The 19967-nt window shown below is 44.9% G+C and overlaps 1 protein-coding gene across 2 annotated transcripts in view; it reads right to left on the bottom strand.

Annotated features, from left to right (window-relative positions):
- The window catches only part of UBASH3B (ubiquitin associated and SH3 domain containing B), a 263575-nt gene that overhangs the window by 20115 nt on the left and 223493 nt on the right, over positions 1-19967 (bottom strand). For both annotated transcript variants that reach the window (XM_068240295.1, XM_068240296.1), the window contains exon 12: positions 5798-5904. In XM_068240295.1, coding sequence (XP_068096396.1) covers positions 5798-5904 — 107 coding nt within the window. The remainder of the gene's footprint in view (positions 1-5797; positions 5905-19967) is intronic.

Raw genomic sequence — 19967 nt, 5'->3', positions numbered from 1 at the left:
TATAGTATCTGTATGTGATCAGTACTGATCGCAGTCAGATCTATATAAGTACGTTAGGGTCACCTTAGAGTAGGCTCCACTAAAAATGCAGGCTTTGCCCGATCAGGCCTGGTCATTCGGCTGCACTTGCGTTCAGCCTGCCCCACTACAGTGACAGAAATTTTCTGATCGATTGACCAACCAGCTGCAGCACTGATGGTGCATCCTGACAGAAGCATTGCGCATCTGTCAGATTACACACGTCGGTGCATGCAGCGCTGCAGGACGAGATTTCTCCTCCACAGTAAGATACTATTGCCGAGGCATATGAGCTGAGGGGCGGTGTTGAAGTTCCTATGCTTTGGCAAGCACTTTGTATCAAATTTGGCAACGTTTTTTTCATCCACATCAATCGATGTGAATGGATTAATCGGGTTTGCCAGGGCATACGAGCAAAGTGGGTTTGGAACATTTTGTGGGCGGTGCTCCTGGCAAACACCATGCTCCTCTTTTTTTTCACATTTTTCGGCACATATTTTTTCATCCACATTGAACAATGCGAATGAGAGAAACTTTGCAGTTCATTTTTCCTTTTATGGAAAAAAAAGTGCATCAACCGTATGCCCAATATAAGGAGTATAGCAGAAACTCCTAATACTGGCCATACATGTAATGATTGCGGAGACCCTAAAATGCCAGAACAGACCACAGAAATTACCCCATTTTGGAAAGAAGACACCCTAATGAATTCTCTGAGGTGCATGGTGAGTTCATAGAAGATTTTATTTTTTGTCACAAGTTAGCAGAAATTGATTTTTACATTTTTTTTCTTACAAAGTGTCATTTTCCGCTAACTTGTGACAAAAAATAAAATGTTCTATGAACTCACTATGCCCCTCGCGGAATACCTTAGGGTGTCTTCTTTCCAAAATGGGGTCATTTGTGGGGTGTGTTTACTGTCCTGGCATTTTTTTTTGGGGGGGGGGCTAAATTGTGAGCACCCCTGTAAAACCTTATGGTGCTCATTGGACTTTGGGCCCCTTTGCAAAAAAGTGTCACATATGTGGTATCGCCGTTCTCAGATGTAGTAGTATAATGTGTTTTGAGGTGTCTTTCCACACATACCCATGCTGGGTGGGAGAAATCTCTGTAAATGACAATTTTGTGTAAAAAAAATTGTCTTTTACAGAGATATTTCTCCCACCCAGCATGGGTATGGGTGGAAAGACACCCCAAAATACTGTACATTATACTACTTCTCCTGAGTACAGCGATACCACATGTGTGACACTTTTTTGCAGCCTAGCTGTGCAAAGGGACCCAAAGTCCAATAAGTACCTTTAGGATTTCACAGGTCAATTTTATTCATTTGGTTTCCAGACTACCTTCACAGTTTAGGGCCCCTAAAATGCCAGGGCAGTATAGGAACCCCACAAGTTACCCCATTTTGGAAAGAAGACACCCCAAGCTATTCCGTGAGGGGTATGGCGAGTTCATAGAAGATTTTATTTTTTGTGTCTTCTTTCCAAAATGGGGTCACTTGTAGGGATTCTATACTGCCCTGGCATTTTAGGGGCCCTAAACTGTGAGGAGTAGTCTGGAAACCAAATAAGTAAAATTGACCTGTGAAATCCTAAAGGTAATCATTGGACTTTGGGCCCCTTTGCACAGCTAGGTTGCAAAAAAGTGTCACACGTGGTATTGCCGTACTCAGGAGAAGTAGTATAATGTGTTTTGGGGTGTATTTTTACACATTCCCATGCTGGGTGGGAGAAATGTCTCTGTAAATGGACAATTTAGTGTTAAAAAAAAAAAAAAAAAAAAAGTTGTCTTTTACAGAGATATTTCTTGCACCAAGCATGGGTATGTGTGAAAATACACCCCAAAACCCATTATACTACTTCTCCTGAGTATGGTGATAGCATGTGTGACACTTTTTTTGCTGCCTAGCTGCGCAAAGGGGCCCAAAGTCCAATGACCACCTTTAGGCCTTACAGGGGTGGTCACAATTTAGCCCCCCAAAATGCCAGGGCAGTACAAGTACCCCACAAGTGACTCAATTTTGGAAAGTAGACACCCCAAGGTATTCACTTAGGCCCGGTTCACATTAGCGGTCGTCGTCCGGAATCGCCGATCCGGAGCCGGACCGCATGCGGAATGGACGGAACGGACGCACGGCATAGCAATGAAAGTCTATGCGTCCGTTCACATGCGTCCGTTTTGTCCGGACCGGAGCCGGACCGGATCCGGACTCCGGCATAAGATCCAACATGCGCTATTTTTTGGTCCGGCTCCTCCGGCAGACGTATCCGGAGCGTAGCCGGACTGTTGCATCCGGCCAATACAAACCAATGAGAACCGGAGAGCGCACAACACACTGGCTATAAAAACCGGACGTTCTACCCCACTTCCTATGCTTTTTGTAGTGGACATTTTGGATGGGGACCACATGGGCCCAGCGTTCACAGAGTGGAGCAGCAGGGATTTCATGCTGAAACTCTTTGGCAGCAACATGTCTGATGATATGTCTGATAACGAGGAGGTGAGGCCTTCTCCCCACATAGTAGTAGGTGAACAACAGGAAGGAGAGAATTCCCAGGTACGAGTAAAAAATGACTGGATCCATGGTCCCAACTGCAGTCTCTGTATCCACGGATGGTCTCCACACGTCCACCTGTCTCCAACAATAACCCCAGAGCTTCTGCTGACCTCCCAGACCCCAGGTATTTACAGGTTGTTATCTCTTTAAGAAACCGGATCCGGACCGCAACCGTGTTCATACCGCACGGAAAACGGATGCAAACGGACCGGATCCGGACCTGATCCAGATAGGAACCGTACGGATTAGGTCCGGTGCGTCATCCGTTTTACAAAACCGCAAGTGTGAACGGGGCCTTAGGGGCATGGTGAGTCCATTGAAGATTTTTTTTTTTGTCACAAACTGTCAATTTCTGCTAACTTGTGACAAAAAATAAAAAATTTTATGAACTCACCATGCCCCTCGACAAATACCTTGGGGTGTCTTCTTTCCAAAATGGGGTAATTTGGGGAGTATTTATACTAACCTGGCATGTAAACGCTATAACTTTACCCAAACCAATAAATATACACTTATTGGATTTTTTTTTTATCAAAGACATGTATCACAATAAATTTGGACAAAAAATTGTGTAGAAATTTTATTTTATTTGAAACATTTTACCACAGAATGTTAAAAATATCATTTTTTTTATACAATTCTTGCTTTTTTTGATGAATATAGTAAAAACTAAAAATCGCAGCAGCAATCAAATAGCACCAAAAGAAAGCTGTATTAGTGCCAAGAAAAGGAGGTAAAATTCGTTTGGGTGGCAAGTTGTATGACCGAGCAATAAACCGTTATAGCTGCAGTGGTCTGAATTGTAAAAAATGGCTTGGTCTTTAACCCTCCAGGCGGTATGAAAAATTCCGCCAGGAGGCAGCGCGGCAGTTTTTTTTTTTTTTTTTAAATCATGTAGCGAGCCCAGGGCTCGCTACATGATAGCCGCTGCTCAGCGGCATCCCCCCGCCCTCTTCGATCGCCTTCGGCGATCTCCGATCAGGAAATCCCGTTCAAAGAACGGGAGGGCTTCCCCCGTTGCCATGGCGACGGGGCGGGATGACGTCAGCGACGTCGTGACGTCATTGGGAGTCCCGATCCACTCCTCGGCGCTGCCTGGCACTAATTGGCCAGGCAGCGCACGGGATCTGGGAGGGGGGGCGCGCGCCGCAACGTATAGCGGCGATCGGGCGCAGGCCGGCGGCGATCAGTGTGCTGGCGCAGCTAGCAAAGTGCTAGCTGCGTCCAGCAAAAAAAAAATTAAGAAAATCGGCCCAGCAGGGACGGAGAAAACCTCCTGCGCGGCTTACCCCGAACTACGTTCGGGGTTACCGCCAGAAAGGTTAAGGGGGTTTAACACTGCGGTCCTTAAATGGTTAAAAGTACAGGTAAGTATTTCTGGGTAATTAAGAACATTAAAGGACTTTTTTACATCATTGTGTTTTTATTTCATTTAACCTTTTGTGGAAATGGGTAAGGGGTACTTTATACCCCTATACTCATTTCTCCTGGGAAGGGGTGGGCATCTGGGGTCCCCTTCTTAAAGGGAAGGTTCAGGGAGGGGATTAAAAAAATAAAAATAAATTTCCACTTACCTGGGGCTTCCTCCAGCCCGTGGCAGGCAGGAGGTGCCCTCGCCGCCGCTCCGCAGGCTCCCGGTGGTCTCCGGTGCCCGACCCGACCTGGCCAGGCCGGCTGCCAGGTCGGGCTCTTCTGCGCTCCATTTCCTGGGACTTCTGCGTCCCACGCCGGCGCGCTGACGTCATCGGACGTCCGCCGGGCTGTACTGCGCATGCGCAGAACTACTGCGCATGCGCAGTACAGCCCGGCGGACGTCCGATGACGTCAGCGCGCCGGCGTGGGACGCAGAAGTCCCAGGAAATGGAGCGCAGAAGAGCCCGACCTGGCAGCCGGCCTGGCCAGGTCGGGTCGGGCACCGGAGACCACCGGGAGCCTGCGGAGCGGCGGCGAGGGCACCTCCTGCCTGCCACGGGCTGGAGGAAGCCCCAGGTAAGTGGAAATTTATTTTTATTTTTTTAATCCCCTCCCTGAACCTTCCCTTTAAAGAGGACTCCCAGATGCTACCACGAACCCCCCCAGGGAGTCGTCGCCCCCACCTCCTCTTGGGGCACCGGAGGTGGGGAAGAGCCCCTTGTCCATGGATTGGACAAGGGCTCGGGGGGAGAGGGGAAGGCTTGGCCGCCCCTCTCCCCCGGAGCCCCCCCCATACCATGGACCATGTGGGCTGGTATAGCTCAGGGTGCAAAGCCCCAGTCGGTCCGGGGCTCCGCATTCTGGCTATCCCAGCCTGCATTGGAGACAAGTGGTTACAGAGGCTCGGGAGGGGGGACCCCATGCCATTTTTTGGGGAAATTTTCCACTATCTGAACATTAAAAAAAAAATTTAATAAAAAAAAAATCTTTTTTTTTTTTAAATATTGTTTCCCACTATCTTTTTAACATATCCTGCAAATTTGGTTTTGCTAGGATGTAAGGGGCCTTTTCTATTAACTGCTAAAGTCGGCGGAAATGGTTTCCCTAAGAACTGTCATTTACACATTTAAATGTATACTATTTTTCTTTGTAATTTTTTAAAATCTATTTTCTCAAAAAGTATAAGGTCTGTTTGAAAAAAAAAATTATCCTATTGTTCCCACTGTTCTTCTTAACATTCCCATGCAAATTTGGTGTTTCTGGCATTTAAGGGGGCCTTGCTATTAACCGATAAAGTCGGCGGCGGTTGGAACATTTCTCACACTCAGTACGAGATCTTTAAAATTGATTTTCTCAAGAAGTATAAGGTCTTTTTGAAAAAAAAAATTCCTTTTGTAGTTACTGACCCCCATCTAGGTGTTAGACCCCTTGAAACATCTTTTCCATCACTTTTGTGGCCAGAAACAGTGTTTGTAGTTTTTCAAGTTCGCCTGTCCATTGAAGTCTATTGCGGTTCACCGAGTTCGCGAACTTTTGCGGAAGTTTGTGTTCGCGAACCCAAAATCTGAGGTTCGAGCCATCTCTAGCGGCGATTACCGCTGGGATATTGATGATGGAGCGGAGCTCCGTCATTCCAGCGGGGATCCCCAGCAAAACACGCCCCCAGGACTGTTGGTCGGTCCTGGGGCTGCCGCTCCACTCACGCCCATTGGCGTATAGGGGTTAAATTTCAATTTGGGGAAGATGTACCATTTCATAACCATATTTATGGTCTCGGAGCTGCACAATGGCCATAGTGACACTCACCTTTGCCTTTACATTCACCGAGAATGTCCTTCGTCACCTGGAAGCTCCGGCTCATGTATGTGTCATAGGTCTCTGAAACCACCAGTTTGCTGATTGGTATGTGAGGTCTGGAAGAAAGATAGGAACATTCTACCATACGTACCTACATACAAAGCACTAAAATGCACAATGCATCCAAAAAGTACTAAAATGCACAGAACACAGAACAGTGTATATTCTATGAACTTGTCAGTAAAGAGACCTGCAAGTATTGCGGTTTGTTTAAGTATCAGAAAGTCCATCATGTTTTTTAAATGCAGTGTTTACAAGCACTATTTCCGCTAAATGTTCAGTTGGAAAAAAGATCTGATGCAAATGTAACATGCTATACATGGGCAATTGAACAAACCATTAAGGGAGTGAGCTGCACCGAGACAGGTAAAAAGGGTTTGGCAGTGGTTGGCAGTAATTTGGGCGCCGGGCCACCCGCTATGCAAACTGTGGGTGCAAATACTGGTTGCGAATAACCGCTTATCGCGGCTATTAACATAGCCATCTATGGCGGCGTCCATTAAGGGTTAGGGCGCCTGCAGTAAGGTCCTTAGTGTTAAGTATCAGCAGGGGAGTACTTAGTGTCAGGCACTTGGGGGGAGCGGAAACTTAGCATTATGCATCACCTAAGAGTTCCTTAGGGTTAGGTGTTGCGGGGGTGGGGGGTCGTTCAGGGTTGCACATCAAGAGGGAGGGCGATGTTAGGTCATAGTAAAATATTGATAAACATTACCTATATTTTACTATCAGAATTAACTATCTGGTTTTCTCCAGTACTTTTTACCGTGACTTCCTTTTTACATGTATGCAGGTTGCCTAAAGGCTCCTCCAGTCCTTGGCTTCACCTTATAACTTCAAACTGTACCTTTTGTTGGAGGGAATATTCCTGTTTCAGGGCTTTATGTTCCTGGCTCTCTTCCTACATCAGCTACAAGATCATTAATAAATAAATTGAAAAGGATTGGATGGAGTACTGACCCTTGTGAGACCCCACTCTCCCATTATGAATATGACCATTACCACGTGGGTGGCCCTGATCAGGACCTGGCACCAGTGGCGTAACAATGGGGGCTGCAGCCCCTGCACCCACGGGGGGAGGGGGGGGCGGGACACCTCTGGGACCCACTCAGGGCGTGCATCCAAATTTTCACAGGGGAGCCCAGTGATTTCTAGTTACACCCCTGCTAGGCACACAGCTCTCTGGACCCAGCTGGGCTCCGGACGGCAGCATTTGGCTACTGCGGCTAATTAACTAAAAAAAATAACTAAACTATCAAAGAAACAACACAAAAGAGAAAGGTTAGCAAAACTACTAAAAATTACAGAAGACTGAAGGGAAAAAATAAACAGATAACAGATAACAATCCCTCCCAAAACTTCCCTCCAAAACTTTGAATTCGACAATAGGAAAATCTCAGTTATTAAAGCGGAATATAACCCTGCATTTCAACTTTGCTCTAAAACATTAATTACAGCATATTATATGCAACCAGCATTTTTATTTACTAGACCAGCATTGGAAGGGTTACACAAAGAGCTTTAAAGTTCCGTGGAGAGAAATGCAGACGCATCCGAAGTTTAGATAGATACATTTAAGTAAACACAATGTAACAAGTGTGGAATGTGACACACACTCTGACTGTGCAGGAGCTCCCGACAGAGAGAGAGTGAGTCACATTCCTCACTTGTTACATTGTGTTTACTTAAATGTATCTATCTAAACTTCGGATGCGTCTGCATTTCTCTCCATGGAACTTTAAAGGAATACTTAAGTGAAAAAAAAATGATTTTTACTCACCCGGGGCATCCCTCAGGCCCCTGAAGCTGTATGGTGCCCTCGCAGCCTCTTTCCGATCGCCCTGTCCCCGCCGGCGGCTACTTCTGGGTTCGGCGATGGCCGCCGACAGGCTGGGAACGCGAGTGATTCTCCGCGTTCCCAGACGCTATTTCACCCTCTATGCTGCTATAGCGTATATATATATATATATATATATATATATATATATATATATATATACACACATATATATATATATATATATATACACACATATATATATATATATACAGTGGAGGAAATAATTATTTGACCCCTCACTGATTTTGTAAGTTTGTCCAATGACAAAGAAATGAAAAGTCTCAGAACAGTATCATTTCAATGGTAGGTTTATTTTAACAGTGGCAGATAGCACATCAAAAGAAAAATCGAAAAAATAACCTTAAATAAAAGATAGCAACTGATTTGCATTTCATTGAGTGAAATAAGTTTTTGAACCCCTACCAACCATTAAGAGTTCTGGCTCCCACAAAGTGATTAGACACTTCTCCTCAATTAATCACCCTCATTAAGGACACCTGTCTTAACTAGTCACCTGTATAAAAGACACCTGTCCACAGAATCAATCAATCAAGCAGACTCCAAACTCTCCAACATGGGAAAGACCAAAGAGCTGTCCAAGGATGTCAGAGACAAAATTGTAGACCTGCACAAGGCTGGAATGGGCTATAAAACCATTAGCAAGAAGCTGGGAGAAAAGGTGACAACTGTTGGTGCGATTGTTCGAAAATGGAAGGAGCACAAAATGACCATCAATCGTCCTCGCTCTGGGGCTCCACGCAAGATCTCACCTCGTGGGGTGTCAATGGTTCAGAGAAAGGTGAAAAAGCATCCTAGGACTACACGGGAGGAGTTAGTGAATGACCTCAAATTAGCAGGGACCACAGTCACCAAGAAAACCATTGGAAACACATTACACCGCAATGGATTAAAATCCTGCAGGGCTCGCAAGGTCCCCCTGCTCAAGAAGGCACATGTGCAGGCCCGTGTGAAGTTTGCCAATGAACACCTGAATGATTCTGTGAGTGACTGGGAGAAGGTGCTGTGGTCTGATGAGACCAAAATAGAGCTCTTTGGCATTAACTCAACTCACTGTGTTTGGAGGAAGAAAAATGCTGCCTTTGACCCCCAAAACACCGTCCCCACCGTCAAGCATGGGGGTGGAAACATTTTGCTTTGGGGGTGTTTTCCTGCTAAGGGCACAGGACAACTTAATCGCATTAACGGGAAAATGGACGGAGCCATGTATCGTGAAATCCTGAACGACAACCTCCTTCCCTCTGCCAGGAAACTGAAAATGGGTCGTGGATGGGTGTTCCAGCACGACAATGACCCAAAACATACAGCAAAGGCAACGAAGGAGTGGCTCAAGAAGAAGCACATTAAGGTCATGGAGTGGCCTAGTCAGTCTCCGGACCTTAATCCAATAGAAAACCTATGGAGGGAGCTCAAGCTCAGAGTTGCACAGAGACAGCCTCGAAACCTTAGGGATTTAAAGATGATCTGCAAAGAGGAGTGGACCAACATTCCTCCTAAAATGTGTGCAAACTTGGTCATCAATTACAAGAAACGTTTGACCTCTGTGCTTGCAAACAAGGGTTTTTCCACTAAGTATTCAGTCTTTTATTGTTAGAGGGTTCAAAAACTTATTTCACTCAATGAAATGCAAATCAGTTGCTATTTTTTATTTAAGGTTATTTTTTCGATTTTCCTTTTGATGTGCTATCTGCCACTGTTAAAATAAACCTACCATTGAAATGATACTGTTCTGAGACTTTTCATTTCTTTGTCATTGGACAAACTTACAAAATCAGTGAGGGGTCAAATAATTATTTCCTCCACTGTATATATATATATATATATATATATATACACACACACATATATAAATATATACACACACATATATATATATATATATATATATATATATATATATATATATATATATATATATATATACACATACATACATATATATATATATATATATATATATATATATATATATACACATACACACATATATATATATATATATATATATATATATATACATATATATATATACATATATATAGTTACATAGTTACATAGTTACATAGTTATTTTGGTTGAAAAAAGACATACGTCCATCGAGTTCAACCAGTATAAAGTACAACACCAGCCTGCTCCCTCACATATCCCTGTTGATCCAGAGGAAGGCGAAAAAACTCTTACAAGGCATGGTCCAATTAGCCCCTAAAGGGAAAAATTCCTTCCCGACTCCAGATGGCAATCAGATAAAATCCCTGGATCAACATCATTAGGCATTACCTAGTAATTGTAGCCATGGATGTCTTTCAACGCAAGGAAAGCATCTAAGCCCCCTTTAAATGCAGGTATAGAGTTTGCCATAACGACTTCCTGTGGCAATGCATTCCACATCTTAATCACTCTTACTGTAAAGAACCCTTTCCTAAATAAATGGCTAAAACATTTTTCCTCCATGCGCAGATCATGTCCTCTAGTCCTTTGAGAAGGCCTAGGGACAAAAAGCTCATCCGCCAAGGTATTATATTGCCCTCTGATGTATTTATACATGTTAATTAGATCCCCTCTAAGGCGTCTTTTCTCTAGACTAAATAAACCCAGTTTATCTAACCTTTCTCGATAAGTGAGACCTTCCATCCCACGCATCAATTTTGTTGCTCGTCTCTGCACCTGCTCTAAAACTGCAATATCTTTTTTGTAATGTGGTGCCCAGAACTGAATTCCATATTCCAGATGTGGCCTTACTAGAGAGTTAAACAGGGGCAATATTATGCTAGCATCTCGAGTTTTTATTTCCCTTTTAACCTCCTTGGCGGTATGAAAAATACCGCCAGGAGGGAGCGCAGCAGTTTTTTTTTAAAATTTTTTTTTTTTTATCATGTAGCGAGCCGAGGGCTCGCTACATGATAGCCGCTGCTGAGCGGCATCCCCCCGCCCGCTTCGATCGCCTTCGGCGATCTCCGATCAGGAAATCCCGTTCATAGAACGGGATTTCCTGGAGGGCTTCCCCCGTCGCCATGGCGACGGGGCGGGATGACGTCACCGACGTCACTGACGTCGGGACGTCATTGGGAGTCCCGGGCCACCCCTCGGCGCTGCCTGGCACTGATTGGCCAGGCAGCGCTGGGGTCTGGAGGGGGGGGGGGGCCCGCGCCGCAGCAGATAGCGGCGATCGGGCAGGGGCCGGCGGCGATCAGAGTGCTGGCGCAGCTAGCAAAGTGCTAGCTGCGTCCAGCAAAGCAAAAATTATGAAAATCGGCCCAGCAGGGCCTGAGCGGCACCCTCCGGCGGCTTACCCCGTGTCACACACGGGGTTACCGCCAAGGAGGTTAATGCATCCCAAAATTTTGTTAGCTTTAGCTGCAGCTGCTTGGCATTGAGTACGATTATTTAACTTGTTGTCAATAAGTACTCCTAAGTCCTTCTCCAAGTTTGATGTCCCCAACTGTATCCCATTCATTTTGTATGGTGCTAGACCATTAGTACGTCCAAAATGCATGACCTTACATTTGTCAACATTGAATTTCATCTGCCATGTATGTGCCCATATAGCCATCCTATCCAGATCCTGTTGCAATATGACACTATCTTCCTGAGAGTTAATGATTCTGCACAATTTTGTATCATCTGCAAAAATAGCAACATTGCTCACTACTGCATCTACTAGGTCATTAATAAATAAATTGAAGAGCACTGGACCCAGAACAGATCCCTGTGGGACCCCACTGCTAACAGTCTCCCATTTTGAGTATGATCCATTGACCACAACTCTTTGTTTTCTGTCCATTAGCCAGTTCCCTATCCATGAACACAGACTCTTCCCCAGTCCTTGCATCCTCAACTTTTGCACCAGACTTTTGTGGGGAACAGTGTCGAAGGCCTTTGCAAAGTCCAAGTATATCACATCTACAGCATTCCCAATATATATATATATATATATATATATACACACACACACACAGGATCTTCTCAGAAAATTAGCATATTGTGATAAAGTTCATTGTTTTCTGTAATGTACTGATAAACATTAGACTTTCATATATTTTAGATTCAAATACACACAACGGAAGTAGTTCAAGCCTTTTATTGTTTTAATATTGATGATTTTGGCATACAGCTCATGAAAACCTAAATTTCCTGTCTCAAAAAATTAGCATATTTCATCCGACCAATAAAAGAAAAGCGTTTTTAAAACAAAAAAAGTCAACCTTCAAATAATTATGTTCAGTTATGCACTCAATACTTGGTCGGGAATCCTTTTGCAGAAATGACTGCTTCAATGCGGCGTGGCATGGAGGCAATCAGCCTGTGGCACTGCTCAGGTGTTATGGAGGCCCAGGATGCTTCGATAGAGGCCTTAAGCTCATCCAGAGTGTTGGGTCTTGCATCTCTCAACTTTATCTTCACAATATCCCACAGATTCTCTATGGGGTTAAGGTCAGGAGAGTTGACAGGCCAATTGAGCACAGTAATACCATGGTCAGTAAACCATTTACCAGTGGTTTTGGCACTGTGAGCAGGTGCCAGGTCGTGCTGAAAAATGAAATCTTCATCTCCACAAAGCTTTTCAGCAGATGGAAGCATGAAGTGCTCCAAAATCTCCTGATAGCTAGCTGCATTGACCCTGCCCTTGATAAAACACAGTGGACCAACACCAGCAGCTGACATGGCACCCCAGACCATCAATGACTGTGGGCACTTGACACTGGACTTCAGGCATTTTGGCATTTCCCTCTCCCCAGTCTTCCACCAGACTCTGGCACCTTGATTTCCGAATGACATGTAAAAGTTGCTTTCATCCGAAAAAAGTACTTTGGACCACTGAGCAACAGTCCAGTGCTGCTTCTCTGTAGCCCAGGTCAGGCGCTTCTGCTGCTGTTTCTGGTTCAGAAGTGGGTTCATGCTTCCATCTGCTGAAAAGCTTTATGGAGATGAAGATTTCATTTTTCAGCACGTCTGGCACCTGCTCACAGTGCCAAAACCACTGGTAAAGTCCTATGGGAGAAAAGCGCTATAGAAATGTTATTGTATTGTATTATTGTATTGTAAATGGTTTACTGACCATGGTATTACTGTGCTCAATTGGCCTGCCAACTCTCCTGACCTGAACCCCATAGAGAATCTGTAGGATATTGTGAAGAGAAAGTTGAGAGATGCAAGACCCAACACTCTGCATGAGCTTAAAGGGAAGGTCCAAGCAAAAAAAAAAAAAATGAGTTTCACTTACCTGGGGCTTCTACCAGCCCTATGCAGCCATCCTGTGCCCTCGTAGTCACTCACTGCTGCTCCAGTCCCCCGCTGGCAGCTTTCTGACCTCGGAGGTCAGGGCCGAATTGCGTACATTTTTACACATTCCCGCTAGTGCAGGAACATTAACACATACATTTTTACGTGTTAGTGGTGCAACGCGTACATTTTTGTTCCTGCACTAGCTAGAATGCGTAAAAATGTATGCAATGTGGCCCTGACCTCCGAGGTCAGAAAGCTGCCAGCGGGGGACTGGAGCAGCAGTGAGTGACTACGAGGGCACAGGATGGCTACATGGGGCTGGTAGAAGCCCCAAGTAAGTGAAACTCATTTTTTTTTTTTTGCTTGGACCTTCCCTTTAAGGCCACCATCGAAGCATCCTGGGCCTCCATAACACCTGAGCAGTGCCACAGGCTGATTGCCTCCATGCCACGCCGCATTGAAGCAGTCATTTCTGCAAAAGGATTCCCGACCAAGTATTGAGTGCATAACTGAACATAATTATTTGAAGGTTGACTTTTTTTGTTTTAAAAACACTTTTCTTTCATGGTCGGATGAAAAATGCTAATTTTTTGAGATAGGAAATTTCTGTTTTCATGAGCTGTATGCCAAAATCATCAATTTTAAAACAATAAAAGGCTTGATCTACTTCAGTTGCGTGTATTTAAATCTAAAATATATGAAAGTCTAATGTTTATCAGTACATTACAGAAAATAATGAACTTTATCACAGTATGCTAATTTTTTGAGAAGATCCTGTATATATATATATATATATATATATATATATATATATATATATATATATATATATATATATATATATATAATGCTGGTCTAGTAAAAAAAAATGCTGGTTGCATATAATATGCTGTAAATAATGTTTTAGAGCAAAGTTGAAATGCAGGGTTATATTCCGCTTTAATATCTAGAGAAGGAATTCTAGAGAAGGAATTCTCTCAGACACACCAAGATAGCCACAGGTTTCTAAAAATCAGGATATCTAGTCCAACTTATAACATTCTAGCTGCTATGGAAACAGAGTTATTCAGCATTTGATGACCACACATGTTAATCTATCGATATTTAGTGTCATTTGATTAAGCATTGGCCGCAGGTTACAAATCTGCCTTCGTATTCGCTGTAGGCCAATCCATATAGAAATGGCGAAGGTTATTGAAAAACTGTGTCATTCTTGCCTGTAAAAAGTTTTGCCTACCTTACTCACCAGGGGGTATACACACCGAGTTTTAGGAAAAGACAGCCCACCAAAAGTCCGATTCTATAAAAGTCTGGTCCCTCAGCATCCATGTTGTCTCCTAAATTCCATCCACTAAGATCTTCACGCATGTGCCCTCCAGGAGATCAAGGCACATGGACCTCCATAATTTGCTTTGTTTCGAGGACTCTGATACCAATGCCTACATTTGAACTAGACTATTTTCATTCTTTCCAAAAGGACTGCTCAGCTAAATAATCCTTCTGATTTACTCCCTTTTATGTGTTTTATGCTTTGTGTTATATGTTAATTAGTTTAAGTAAATTTGTGTAATACATTTTTGTTATAAAAACTTTTAAAAATCGTTTTAACTGTTACGACCTATTCCGGATAATACACAATCGTACTTGCTCCTCTAAAAACGTTACCTTGTATTATATAGAATTTTGCATCTACAACCCGTATGCTTGAATCAAGCACAGAAAGACAGATCTGTCATCGATCCCTGCATACAGCTAAGGGTTAAGTTACAGTGTTCTCAGTGTGTTATTACAGTTATGGTCGTGTGCGGATTCGCACGTGGTGGCAAGCAATTGAAACTGTATGTGTGTGGGTGAATCCTTTGGAGTCAAAATGTTCCTCTCGGCTAGTCTGTTCATAGATTGCAAAACCACACATGGGCATCTATGCGCAAACTGACAGCAAGACCGAGTTTCTGACTCTGAGCGATTAACCCAGTCATGGACCGGCCCTTGCAGTCCTTGAAAGGTGGCAGGCAGTGACATATCGGGCAGCTATTTGCACGATTTTCTCCTCTTCCCCAGTAGGATATAGAGTCTCCTCTTCATCTGTTGAGGTGAAATCCTGGATGTGGTTAGAAAGTCTCTGGAAGTGGACAGTCTTCACAGGTGCGTATTTGCTGCAGTGTAGCAGGAAGTGGGCCCCATCCTCCAGGACCCCCTGGTCACACTGTGTGCAAAGTCTCTCCTCCTGGAGTTTCCATGTCTGTCTGTGCTGCCCTGTCTCAATTTTCAGGCTGTGGGCGCTCAGGCGGTACAGGCTCAGGGTCTGTCTGTCTTTGGGGTGGTGTAACCTCTCTAGATACAGGGCCATTGTGTATTCTCTCTGCAGTGATTGGCAGACGGTGAGTTTATTGGATTTCTTTACGTCACTTCTCCATTCCTCTAGGTACCGTTCGTTGCAGCTTTCTATAGTCCCTTTTATTTGGGATTTTTTCAGACTGTCTTGGCTGGGCTGGCTGCTGACGCTTTGCTTCAGAGCACATGGTATGGCCTCGGCTACCTGGCCCAGTGAGGCTTTATGGTGGTAGGTGCTTTTGCTCTGTATGTGTGTCCAGTATGAGAGCGTCCTCTGCTTGATAGTTAGCCATAGTGGGAATCTGCCTAGCTCTGCCCGGAAGGCTGAGTTTGAAGTGCTGCGATGGACTTGGAGAAGATACTTGCTGAACTCTAGAGGGAAGACTTCTGCTGTGCTGGAGTCCCATTTTAATTAGTCAGGGTAGGTGACCAGGCCCCATACCTTACGGCTATAGGATTGGGGTGATGCTGTTGAATATCTTTACCCAGACTCTCACTGGTGATTTTAAGTGGTAAAGTTGCCTTCTGATTGCATAACACGTTCTGCAGGCTTTTTTTATTCAGGGCCTCAACTCCTGGCTTAAAGCTCCCTGATTGGTTAATCTCCAGCCCCAGGTAGGTGTAACTGTAGGTAGTCACCCGTGAGAAGCCATTTAATATAAATGAGATGAGGGTGTTCTTTTGATTCTTCCTCTGGAATGCCATCACTTTTGTCTTCTTTGGGTTGATGGGCTGTGCCCATGTGATGCAGAAACTCTCCAATACTGCCAGGCCATCCTGTAGGCTATCCTGTAGGCCCCTCTCTGTTGGGGAGAGCAGCAGGAGGTCATCTGCATACAGCAGGAACTTCACCTTGCGGTCATTCAGGAGGAGGCCTGGTGCTGGGGAGGATTCCAGAGCTACAGCCGGTTGGTTGATGTATATGTTAATCACCACTTAAGGACCACTGTCTTAAACCCCCCTAGTGACCAGGCTATTTTTTACAATTAAGGCCACTGCAGCTTTAAGGGCTCGCTGCAGGGCCGCACAACTCCGCGCACAAGTGATTTCCCCCCCCCCTTTTTTCTGCCCACCAACAGAGCTTTCTGTTGGTGGGCTATGATCGCTCCCAGGATGTTTTTTTTTTTAATATAAATGTTTATTTCATTTATTTTGTAATAAATCTGCCTATTTTTTTTATTTTTTATTATCCTACCCTCCCTCCCTTCGCCAGCCAATCAGTGTGATCGGATGTCACTGCGCATCGCTCCCCTGCCACCCAGGGGGACAGGCGTGTCACACGGCTGTCCTGAGTACAGTGCTGCTGTAGATCGCAGCACTGTACAATGTACAATGTAAATAGACAGCGGTTTTGCTGTCTACCAGTCTCCTAGTGGCGATCGCCGCTGGGAGACTGATGACGGAGCGGAGCTCCCTCATTCAAACAGAGATAATACAATACAATACAATAACATTTGTAAAGCGCTTTTCTCCCATAGGACTCAAAGCGCATAGTTGTTTCTCAGATCAATACAGGGTTGCAGGCTGGGTTGTGTTACAGAGGAGATAGTCAGATGTTCATGAATGCCAGACTGAAAAGGTGGGTTTTCAGTTTAGACTTAAATGCTTCCAGGGATGGAGCTGTCCTGATGGGGTGTGGCAGGGAGTTCCAAAGTGTAGGGGCAGCATGACAAAAGGCTCGGTCTCCAAAGGTTTTGAGGTGGACTCTGGGGGTGACCAAGGTGTTACGTCCTTTTGATCTAAGATTGTGGGGGTGTGATGCAGTTGCAACAAGTCCTTCAGGTATCCAGGGCCCAGATTGTGCAAGGATTTGAATGTCAGTAAGCCAGTCTTAAACAAAATTCTCCATTTTATCGGTAGCCAGTGGAGTGAGCACAGGGTTGGTGTTATGTGGCAATGGCGGGGTTGGCTCGTTAACAGCCTTGCGGCGGCATTCTCTACTAATTGCAGGTGGCGTAGGTCTTTCTTATGCAGGCCTGTGTAGAGGACATTGCAATAGTCCAACCTTGATGTGATGAATGCATGAACTACACGGGCGCGGTCTCCTGCAAAACACGCCCCCAGGACTGCACGGCAATTGGCGTGGAGCGGTCGTTAAACAGTTAAAGAGCGTTGGGCTCAGACTGCAGCCCTGCCCAACTCCTCGACCCTGATTGAAGAATGTGCTTCTATTCCCATCCACTTTCACACTGCATTGTATGTAGTCTATGAACTCTTGATAACACCATAGGTTCTTCCTCCTATTCTGCTCTTTTAGGAAGAGTTCTGCAGTAGTTCTGCACCTGCGCAGTACAGTCTTGATGACGTCAGCGCTACCACGTGACCCACGCGGTGGAGTGCAGAAGAAGCAGACCCGGAAGCCGACCTGGCGAGGTTGGCTTCTGCAGCGGAGGAGACCGGGAGCCACTGAAACTGCGCCGAGGGCACAGGAAGGCTGCCAGGGGCTGTTTTTGTTTTTTGTTCTGCCTGGACGTATCCTTTAAAGAATCAACGGTGGCAGCATTCCTATTGTGGGCAAGTTCATCTTTAACTGAAGCAAGTCCGGACACCACTGCAACACCTGCCCCTGCTGCTGCATCCTCCTGTTCCAGTTTCAGTGGATCCTATTCCTGATGCCGTTTCTGCCTTTCCTGAACCTCGAGTACCTACTCCAGAACACTTCTCAGGAGATCGAACCAAGTTCCGGGCATTCCAGCATTCCTGTCAGTTATACTTTGCTTTGCAACCCCAAATCTTTGCTCTCGAGAAAACCAAGGTGGGGTTCATCATCTCATTGCTGCAGGGAGAACCACAATCATGGGCCCATCATTTAATGGAACAAAAATGCAAAGCTCTGGCATCTACAGAAGCCTTTATCACAACCATGGCAATCTTGTATGATGATCCTCAACATTGTGCCACAGCTGAAGCATTCCTCCACAATCTTCGACCAGGTAGGAGACCTGTCGAGGAGTATACCTCCGAATTTCGCCGATGGGCATCCAATACTGATTGGAACGATCGGCTCTCAAACATCAATATCGACTAGGTTTATCAGAATACCTTAAAGCGGATCCGAGATGAAAAACTAACTATAACAAGTAACTGGTCTATATATCTAAACTTTAGATAAGATATATAGACAAGTTACTTGTTATAGTTAGTTTTTCATCTCGGATCCGCTTTAAGGAATTCTGATAAACCGAGTCGATATTGATGTTTGAGAGCCGATCGTTCCAATCAGTATTGGATGCCCATCGGCAAAATTCGGAGGTATACTCCTTGACAGGTCTCCTACCTGGTCGAAGATTGTGGAGGAATGCTTCAGCTGTGGCACAATGTTGAGGATCATCATTCAAGATTGCCATGGTTGTGAAAAAGGCTTCTGTAGATGCCAGAGCTTTGCATTTTTGTTCCATTTAGTGATGGGCCCATGATTGTGGTTTTCCCTGCAGCAATGAGATGATGAACCCAACCTTGGTTTCCTCGAGAGCAAAGAGTGGGGGTTGCAAAGCAAAGTATAACTGACAGGAATGTTGGAATGCCCTGAACTTGGTTCAATCTCCTGAGAAGTGTTCTGGAGTAGGTACTCGAGGTTCAGGAAAGGCAGAAACGGCATCAGGAATAGGATCCACTGGAACAGGAGGATGCAGCAGCAGGGGCAGGCGTTGCAGTGGTGTCCGGACTTGCTTCAGTTAAAGCGGATCCAAGATGTGAAACTATCTATAACAAGTAACTTGTCTATATATCTTATCTAAAGTTTAGATTTACACAATTTACACAGCAAATCTAGCTGCAAACAGCTTTAATAGAAAATGATTATTTCTTCCTGTGATACAATGACAACAGCCATGTTTGTAAACATTACACAGAGGCAGGCTTATCTGTATCTTGAGCACTCAGCCTGTGAAAAAAACCTAACCCCCCCCCTCCTCCCCTCTGCCTCTGAAATCAATGGCTAGTAACACCTCCTCCTCCTGCCCAGACTGAGCTCCTATGAGCCCTTGCTACTGCCAAGGCTCTCTGAAAACCTGTGGGCGTGGTTAATTTAGTTTATAGGGAATTAAGAGTATTAAAACAAAAACTTTGGCTTGAGGAATGCCCTATAAACAATAGGAAAGGAACACAATTATGCAATGAGTAAAAGTTTACCTCGGATCCACTTTAAGGAATTGATCCGTCCTTCCAGTCGCATATGGCCAGCTTGGAGTTTCTTCATTGTGTTAGTTAATGCAGACATCTGTTTACATAGTGTACCCAAGATATTTGCTGCCTCAGCTGTCTCCATGTTTTGGCTGTAGTGTTTTGTCACGTACCTTGATGGATGGAGACCGATGTGCTGAGGACAGCAACCCCTGCGACTTGCCAACTGAGATCCCTAGAAATGGAACAGGGACCAGCAGTAACAAAGGGGCAGGAGTGCTTGCAGAACCGGTGGTGTGACGACCAAGCGCGTGACCAAGTTGGTTAAAGCAGCGCTCCCACAGGCTGAGTTTGGTACTGCAATGACTCAGAAAACCAGTAGAATGGATGGCAGGCGATGGTTTGACAACAAGACTGATCCTCATACAGGCAAGGTTCGGCAACAGATCAGCTTCTCGGACAGGCGTGTAGTCGGCAACAGGGCGGGTTCTCAGACAGGCAAGAGTCGTTAACAGAGTGGGTAGTTGTACGAGGCAGAGGGCAGCATCAGATCGGGTAGTCAGACAGGCAGGGATCAGCATTCAA

This window comes from Hyperolius riggenbachi, chromosome 6 (assembly GCF_040937935.1).
Source record: "Hyperolius riggenbachi isolate aHypRig1 chromosome 6, aHypRig1.pri, whole genome shotgun sequence".
Taxonomy (NCBI): domain Eukaryota; kingdom Metazoa; phylum Chordata; class Amphibia; order Anura; family Hyperoliidae; genus Hyperolius; species Hyperolius riggenbachi.
Note: the sequence above shows the minus strand (reverse complement) of the source record. Positions and strands in the feature narration are given on the sequence as shown.